The sequence below is a fragment of the Habropoda laboriosa genome, unplaced genomic scaffold (assembly GCF_001263275.1).
Source record: "Habropoda laboriosa isolate 0110345459 unplaced genomic scaffold, ASM126327v1 scaffold126, whole genome shotgun sequence".
NCBI lineage: Eukaryota > Metazoa > Arthropoda > Insecta > Hymenoptera > Apidae > Habropoda > Habropoda laboriosa.
In genome coordinates this window covers 2331668-2340210 of record NW_017100288.1, presented here as the reverse complement: position 1 = coordinate 2340210, position 8543 = coordinate 2331668, and the positions used below count along the sequence as shown (strand labels likewise).

The 8543-nt window shown below is 35.4% G+C and overlaps 2 protein-coding genes across 2 annotated transcripts in view; one reads left to right on the top strand and one right to left on the bottom strand.

Moving 5' to 3' along the window:
• Positions 1 to 75: 75 nt before the first annotated feature.
• Positions 76 to 8543, bottom strand: part of LOC108573722 (mediator of DNA damage checkpoint protein 1) — a 10269-nt gene continuing 1801 nt past the window's right edge. The window contains exons 3-7 of the mRNA XM_017936194.1: positions 5567 to 5665; positions 5058 to 5240; positions 742 to 4993; positions 349 to 660; positions 76 to 287 (exon numbers count right to left, since the gene is read on the bottom strand). Of these exons, the coding sequence (XP_017791683.1) occupies positions 76 to 287; positions 349 to 660; positions 742 to 4993; positions 5058 to 5240; positions 5567 to 5665 (5058 nt within the window). The remainder of the gene's footprint in view (positions 288 to 348; positions 661 to 741; positions 4994 to 5057; positions 5241 to 5566; positions 5666 to 8543) is intronic.
• Positions 7145 to 8543, top strand: part of LOC108573771 (venom carboxylesterase-6-like) — a 2393-nt gene continuing 994 nt past the window's right edge. The window contains 6 exon segments of the mRNA XM_017936249.1: positions 7145 to 7374; positions 7542 to 7842; positions 7923 to 8120; positions 8224 to 8402; positions 8477 to 8541; position 8543. The exon segment at position 8543 is cut by the window's right edge and continues 94 nt beyond it. Of these exon segments, the coding sequence (XP_017791738.1) occupies positions 7180 to 7374; positions 7542 to 7842; positions 7923 to 8120; positions 8224 to 8402; positions 8477 to 8541; position 8543 (939 nt within the window). The 5' untranslated portion in view covers positions 7145 to 7179.

The window sequence follows — 8543 nt, the reverse complement described above, 5'->3', positions numbered from 1 at the left end:
ATTGTATTCATTTAAAGTACTTAAAAAATACAAATCATATTTGCAAATTTTATTCATTGAAATTTGGAAGATGAATCACGTTAACTTGAACTCTGTAAAATCTAACTTCTGTCTTAAAATGCCAGTTAATATGAATTCCGTCGACTGAATGGTAACAGATTTAGGTGCTTTTTTAAGAAATTTCTTTGCATTTATTAAGTCTTCTTTTCGGGAGACAATAACTGCCTTTTGAGGCCACGACGTTGGTGGTCGAACCAATACTTTACCATTACAGGAAGTAATAATACCTGTAAAAAGAGTTTTCGTAGAATAAAATCATAATTAATTATTAATATTAAAATAACATACTTTTCAATTCTGGTACAGGCGGCGGTGCCACATTAGGAGTTAAAACAATTGTGTAACCTTCTAGAAATTTATGATCTTTCGCTTTTTCTAAGCTATCCCGCAGTTTAAAGCCAAATTTAGCTTCAGCCGCAGAATCTTTTAATATGTAATTCTCTAACTCTACAAAATGGCCAGCCTTTTCACTGTCAACCAACCAATCGATTGAAACTATTGGTACAGACAGTGCTAAAGCACATAAAAATTTAACAGTTCTTCGCACTTTATCTGTAACCAGTACACTACATCTTGTTGGTTCTTCGACTTGAGACGCACCTATAAAAAAAGACATTAAGAAAAATTTATAATTGCATCTTTATCATTATAATTATTTCATAAAAAAAATTTAATACTCACCTAATTTTGTTAATAATTTGTTATAGTCGTTGTTTGAAATACCCGTGAATAAGATTTTATGTTTTATTCTTAATGGCGATGATGTTGTAAATGAAGAAGACATATTCCTACGTGATCTGTTAGGCGTAGAAAGTATCGATGCAGATTCGATGCTGGAATTTATCTCTGAAAAAATGGTCTCTTCGATTATATCTTCCTTTTGCTTTTTGGTAGTTCTAGTCTTTCCTTTGTTTTGCTTTTGTCGTTTACCTTTAGAATTATTCATTTTACTGGTATTATTATTCAAAGTAGTTTGATCAGCACTACTTTCTTTCACGGAAGAATCCGTAATTGATTGTGGGTGACCTCGTGTTGATCTAGTTGATCTGGTATTTTTTTTTGGTTCCTCGGTAGATTCATTTGTCGTAGAACTAACTGTTTTTGAAATATTTTTGGAAATCTTTGCACGTTTAATTTTTAAAGTGGGCATCTCAAAACGCATATCATCAGATTCGTAGATAGTAGAGGTGGTACTGCTATCCGTGGTATCAATATTCGTAGAAACAGTCGTGTTTCCACGTTTCCTTGTACTTTTCCTTGTGGAACCTTTCGAATTTTCCTTCACATCTTTTTTCATTTCTACATTTAAATTGGTACTTTGTCCTCTGAGCGTACCGTTTATAATCATTTCTACTTCCTGTGATTCCTCTCCAATCTGAGAACTGATATCTTCCACTTGAAGATCAATTTTCCTCGTTATTCTTTTATCCGTACTTCCTTGTTTTCTTACAGTTTTATCATTTTCTTTAATTGAAGTATTTGAAACTGTTTTACCATTCGCGGCATTCATATGTCGACTTTGCTTGGTTTTATTATTGCTATTATTTTCAATCATCCACTCTGTTGAAGTAGATGGAGGTGTTGATCCTGTTAGAGCATACGAAGACATTCTGACAAGTTTTACCATTATCTGCTTACCTAAACTTAACTCATCGGGTGTTGATCTGTTACTTGAACTATTCATATCGAATGGCGAACTTCTTTTTGTGACGAAATCAAGGATATTTGCAGATTGTCTTCTGATGGTAATGGCATTTTTCTTTTTACTTCTAGTAGTTAGAGGCGCATCTGCCTCAAGGTCTTCCTTACGTTTTTTCAGAATGTTACTTTCAACCGTATCCATCATGCTGAGTGATCGTTTTCCAATACGTGACACGTTTGAAACCTTTATTTTCGTAGATTCAGCAGTTGCTTTTTCAACCGGCGCTTCTTTGCCCACCTGAAAAATAGATGAATGATCAACATTCTCACTCTTTCTAGAATTATGAGTTCTTTTATTGTTTTGAGTGGATTGACTCTGTTTCTTTTTTTCTTGCGAGACAATAGAAACTACCGGTTTCGATTGCGGAAGGAAATCTTTCTCTGCGGATCTACGTGAAGCTTCCGGCATCGTTACTTTTGACAATCTCGTAGACTTTTTATTCACTTGCTCATCTTTGTTCTTGCGCACAGTTACTTTGTTGACGTCCAAATTGTTTGAGAACGAATTGGAAGAACTTCCACAAATTGTCGAAGAATCTGATTTGCTGACAATATCATAAGGTTCATCATTTGCGTTTCGATTAGAAAGTGTCCTCCGCGATAATTTTTGCAGAACTCTTCTATTTTTGGGTGCAATCTTTATAGACACTTGTGTCGATCGATTGTTATTGATGTTTATTCTATACTCTGATGATGATAAATCTGGACTTGGTGGATTTGACAGGGTACCTGAAATTCTAACTTCTGGTAAACCGGCTAAAAGATCATCGTCATCATCTAATATTTTAGAAAGCTGTAGATGATGCTCACTATCAGTTGCTTGGTTGTCCATCTTCTTTGAACATTCATCTAATTCATCCTTATTACTCATAGATGCATTTAATTTTTCTATAAGTACTTTAGGTATATTCGATTCTTCATTTTTATTTTTCCTTAACGATTTTGGTGTTGACATTTTTTTAGACGAAGATTTTGGTGTTGACATTTCTTTAGACGAAGATTTTGGTGTTGACATTTTTTTAAACGAAGATTTTGGCGTTGATAGCTCTCTCGGTGCGGATCTTGGTGTTGATAGATTTTCAGATACAGATCTAGATGGAGTTTTGGATATGTTGCTGTTTTTTTCATTCACGATGCTAACAGATTCTGATGTTTCTTCTTTTTCCTTTTCTTTGTTGGATGTGTGTTCTACAAGGTCGACAGAGGCTTGAGAATCCGTCAAAACGTTACGCTTTCGAGGTGAAGTAAGAGTAGAGAAATAATTCTCTGTATTTTGTGAACCGATATCAGTATCTAAAATGAATCTGTGGGATTTTTTTCTGGGTATTGAACTCGAAGCTGAGTCGATTAATGATACATTTCTTAATTTCGCTTCTTTGGATTTTTCTGCCTCCTTGTTTGAAGGTGACTTGTTATCTACATTAGACTTATCACTTCTAGTAGACAATTTGTCCTCTGATTGCGATGACTGTAGCATGTTTTCAAGAACCTGTGTCGACATCTGCGGTTGCTCCTCAATAGATTCTTCACTCACATCCTGAAATATTGCATTCATATTTTTCTCCAACGTGTCGTTTAAACTTACTTTATTCGACAGTTTGGATTTCCTTGACTTGCTGGTGCCACGAGTTGATAGAGATTTTCGTACGTCATTTTCACAAATTAATTGAGTAGGCGCCGTTTCATAGTCGACGTCTTCAACGCTGCATTCTATTACAGGATTTGGATTCAATGGATGTAAAGGAATAGGTGATTCATCCTTACCAGTATCTAAAGCTTTCTCCTGAGGGCTAATTATTTGAGTAGGTGTATTGTCTTCCATTTCAGTAATATCTTCCTCGTCAGAACCTGTTTTGTTTTTTGTCACATTAATAGGAGGCCTACTTTCCATTATGGAAGGCTTGGCACTGGGAAGAACTTGCGTCGGTGCCACGTCAATACTTTCCTCTGTTTCTCTATCTTCATTTGTTTCCATATCTGAATCGTCGTTAATTATATCTTCTTTATTCTGTTCGGTAGATGGATTTTCGTTCTTTATGTTTACTGGTTGAGTGAGAGCATCAAACGGATCATCAGACTCTGTAGTTGAGTTACAGTCATTTTTAAATTCTTTGCTTTTGTTATGACGTAATTCAAATGAACAGGATGCTCGTTTCTGTTTCAAAGCTATTTCCGTGAAACGTCCTTCCTCATCGGTATTCGAACCTTCACTATCAGACACTTGATTTTGCGATTCTTTCCGCGAATAGCTTTGAAACACACCTTCCTCGTCGGTCTCGTCTGAATCATTCGCTACAAAAGAAGTTTTGAACGAGTAATTAACGCGTTGGGTTACGCCTTTCAAAGGACTTTCATTGATCTTAACGATCTGTGTGGCTGCTTCAAATATATTCTCATCTTCGGTACTACTGTTTCCATTCTCTTCGTTGACGTCATCTGTACGTAAAGCATTAGCAACCATCGATGATTTTGATCTCATTTCATCTAATGGCTGGGCATCGTCGATAAAATCTTCTAATAAATTTTGTGAACCAAGCAGGTTTCGACTCTTATCGAATTCCGAAGTTTCATCTTCAAAATTTGTTGTAAGTGATAATTGCAACCACTCCTGCGATCCTTTCTGAATGTTTCCCACGCATTCAGCTGCATCTCCACGCTTATCAACGTCATTAGAACAAGATGTGCTTTCGTTACCTTTCACATCATTATTCTCTTTTTCTGTTGACTTTTTCTCTTGTTTAATTCCTGATATTCCAGATTTTTCAATATCTTCGTCACTATCAGCTCGAGGTCTGATCCCTTGAACAGTAATCTTTTTCGGTGTTTTAATATCGTCGATGTCTATTTCATGTTGCGTTTCCATATCATGAATACTGACTTTCTGCTCATGAATGGAATTTGTAGCAGTTTTAATCTTTCTGCTCAGGCAAATTTTTTGCGTGTCAATGTCATGAATGTCATCGTTCGTTTCGTTGTAGGACTCGAACGACTTCTGCGTTTCCATATCGTGAATACTAAGTTTTTGTTCACCTACACTGTTCTTCCTACTTGCATTAAAACTTCGAGAATTGTCCGTGCTGTCGTCGGTGGAGGAATCTTGAATAGAACTTCTCAAGGTGCTTTTCGTGGACATCTTTGCAGGCAAAGTCGGGTATTGGAACACGGAATCTTTTTTGTCAGCTTGAGTGCCAGGGATCATGGACACATTTTCCCCCAAAGTGGATGAATTGTTCTACGCAGAATGTCCGTGATAACATAAGAGTGATGAGTGTTTTGGAGAAACAGGTGATAATTACCAACGACGAGTCAGGTGTTCCTGGAATGATTAATTGCTGTTGTTTTTGACGATTTGCCGATGGAGTTTCCGGGATTAAGGAATCGTCCATGGAACGACAAACTTTGTAAGTGGCTTGCACCACACCAAACTGCAGCACGTTTCCATCTTTGAGCTCGTAACATCGTCTTGGTCTTAAAAATGACTGTAAATAAAAGCATAAATTATATTGAAATTTTATTTAATTCTTGACTAATAGAGTATAATCTTATATATATATGTAAAATAAATTAATGTTTTGCACTTCACCTGAAATTTAATACTACAATTAATAAAACATTTCCTTAAAGCGATATTAATAACGAGTAAGTATGATTCACTCTGATCTTGTCTTTCTAGTTGAATCTCAATAACGATTCGTTGTACAAACAATAATTCATATTATGAATTAATAATTAATTACAGATCGTAAAATGCAATACATAAGAGCTAGATTTCAGTTATCTAATATATAGGTAAATTTTACATTACATTGTTTAACTTTGTCTTGTTAGAAGAATTCAGGTCACAAATCCACGCTGATGCCTCGCGGCTGTTGGCCTCGATCTCTGCATGTATCTTAGATACCGTCTGCAAAAGAAATTAATCTCTTTATTATAAATAGAAATGAAATTAATCTATTCGCTATTCAATTATCTTTGTCACAGTTTGATTTTTTAATATTAACGATAATATCTATTTTTAGTCCAACTGTTTGCTAGTTGCAGATTATTTATATTGCTCTTCGTGTTATGATTAAAGATTAATTTTTCACGGCTGAAATAGTGTTACAGTTGCGTTATTAAAGTTACAGTTCACGTGATTTCGATCAATAATAATGTTTACGTACTTTTATTATATGATCGATTAGATACACGTTCGATTGTTTATCACGACGTTCTTATTTTTATCGTTTGTTTACATGAGTGGAAATACGCGAATTTGATAGACCACATCCTTATGAATTTTAAGACTGCAATGATTTTCATTCATTCTTTAAGATTAATGTCGTATGTAAATATTTCAAATTAGTTAACGTTACAGTTCTCTTAATTTTATAGCTGAATTTAATAATTCTTTAAGAACAGCCTTATGCATGATAATTCATTAAATGAAAAACATGTACGATTAACAAATTGTTTTGAAATATCACCGATATAAATAGCAATACAGACGTTAACATTCAAGAATTCTATATCTTAATGCATACATCGTGGGTATCATGTTTATATATATAAAAACATATCTGAAAATTTGGTTAGATCACATAAATTAAATATATGTACATATACAGAACGAAAACATTTAATCCGTTCTGTTGCGCAACTTTAAGTAATGAAATGATAAAAGGGGTGTACAAAAATATATACTTATTCTACATGATTAATTTGTAGACAAATATTTTCAATATAACGCCTGTACGTATCAATCTTCTCGGTGTCTCACGCAAAAGTACGATACGTAATGTCTTGACATTAATTTAAATTTATAATTCCGATACGCAAGATACATACAGAGGTTTTTACATGCAGCTTTTTTCCAAAACAAAATGCTTTTCTGCTAAAATGTCCACTAAGATAACCATATTACTTAATTCTGTTAAGTTAAGAGTAATTATCTTTTAGAAATATATTCTTATCGGTAATAGCCATAAAATGGAAACATTAAATAATGCGATAAGCATTCTCCGCTTAGAAACAGATACCCATACAAATATAATACGACATATCGTTTAACCAGTACACATCAAATAATGAAAACATAGAGCTTCCTTCGCTAGAACAATGTGAGCCTTTTATCTCATCGCGGTTAGTGACCATTGAAACAAAAATTATATCTACGTACACATACTTCTCCATTTAAATATACATACACAGAAAATGGACTACACGTTACGATATACCTCGACATATTCCCGATTTCGAAATTCAGCGTAGGGAGAATAATCAGCTGATTTACATGCACGAACGGACTTTCATACGTACGAGAGTCTTATACCGATTATTCTTTATTGTATATCTATCTGACACAACACAAATGAACGACACTTAAAAGGTGTGTAATAAATAAATGAGAATGGTCAAGCCGGCTTCACTCTGTCGAAGATGTCGAAGCCCACGCTTCTTCTGCTTCTTTTCGCTCTTGTGACTCTGACGTGGTCGTTGGAGGAGGCACCAAGGGTCAAAACTCCTCTGGGTCCGGTCAAGGGATACTACAAAGTGTCCGCCAATGGAAGACAATATGAAGCATACCAGGGAATCCCTTACGCGTTGCCTCCAGTAGGAAAACTTCGATTCAAGGTAAAAAAATGTCCAGTTCCTTTCATCCTTCAAACTGCAAACATTATTTAACATAATCAGTTCTTATCGACAAACAACGTTATATCATTGCTTTTTAACATTTAACTATACGCCTTGATAATTGGTTGTTGAACTTGGATTATAGTGATGATGGAAATTTTCTTTAGCCTCCTCAAAGGATATCACCATGGTTAGGCGAACTTGCTGCGACGAAGTTTGGGTCTCCTTGCTTACAATACACTCAGTTGCCCTATGATCCTAGTGATAGAGTCGAGGGCGCTGAAGATTGTTTATATTTGAACATTTACGTGCCGGCGGAGAGAAAAGCATCTTCTAAACCATTGCCTGTTATTTTCTGGATTCATGGAGGCGCTTTTCAATTCGGTAGTGGAATGCAAATGGGCGCTAAATATCTTATGGACGGAGATGTCGTGCTTGTTACGTCCAACTACCGTTTAGGAATGCTAGGTATTCTGAAGTTCTACCTCTTTCCTTCTGAAAGAGGATTCGAAGCTTCAATTACAAACAATTGTAATGTTTTTTCTAAGGTTTTCTAAGCACAGAAGATGAAGTAGTTCCTGGTAATATGGGACTGAAGGATCAAAGTATGGCGTTACGATGGGTTTCAGAGAATATTGAGTGGTTTGGTGGTGATCCAAATAAGGTGACTTTAGTCGGTTTGAGCGCTGGTGGTGCCAGTGTTCATTATCATTACTTGTCTCCTACGAGTGCTGGTCTTTTCCAAGGTACTTGCAAACCACATTTGTTTCCAAGAACATTCTGATACTCTTTTATATTAATATTTTAACTTTGATGAATTTTCATAATTCTCTTAATTGTATAACACAGGTGGTATCTCTATCAGTGGCACAGCTTTCGACTGCTGGACACAAGCAGAAAATTCTTTGGAGAAGGCTAAAAAATTAGGAGCTCTTATGGGTTGTCCCACAAATAACATCAAGAATATGGTGCGTTGCCTCCGATATCGTCCTAGTAAAACTGTAGTTGCAGCTCTTGGTGAATACATGGTAAGTGTTCTTCATGATTATAGTAGCGGTATGTTCGCGTAATTATTCGTTAAGAATTAACGAATTACTTCTAGGCATTCTATTATAATCCATTTACACCATTTGGACCACTTCCGGAGAAATTCGGCGATGAACCATTTA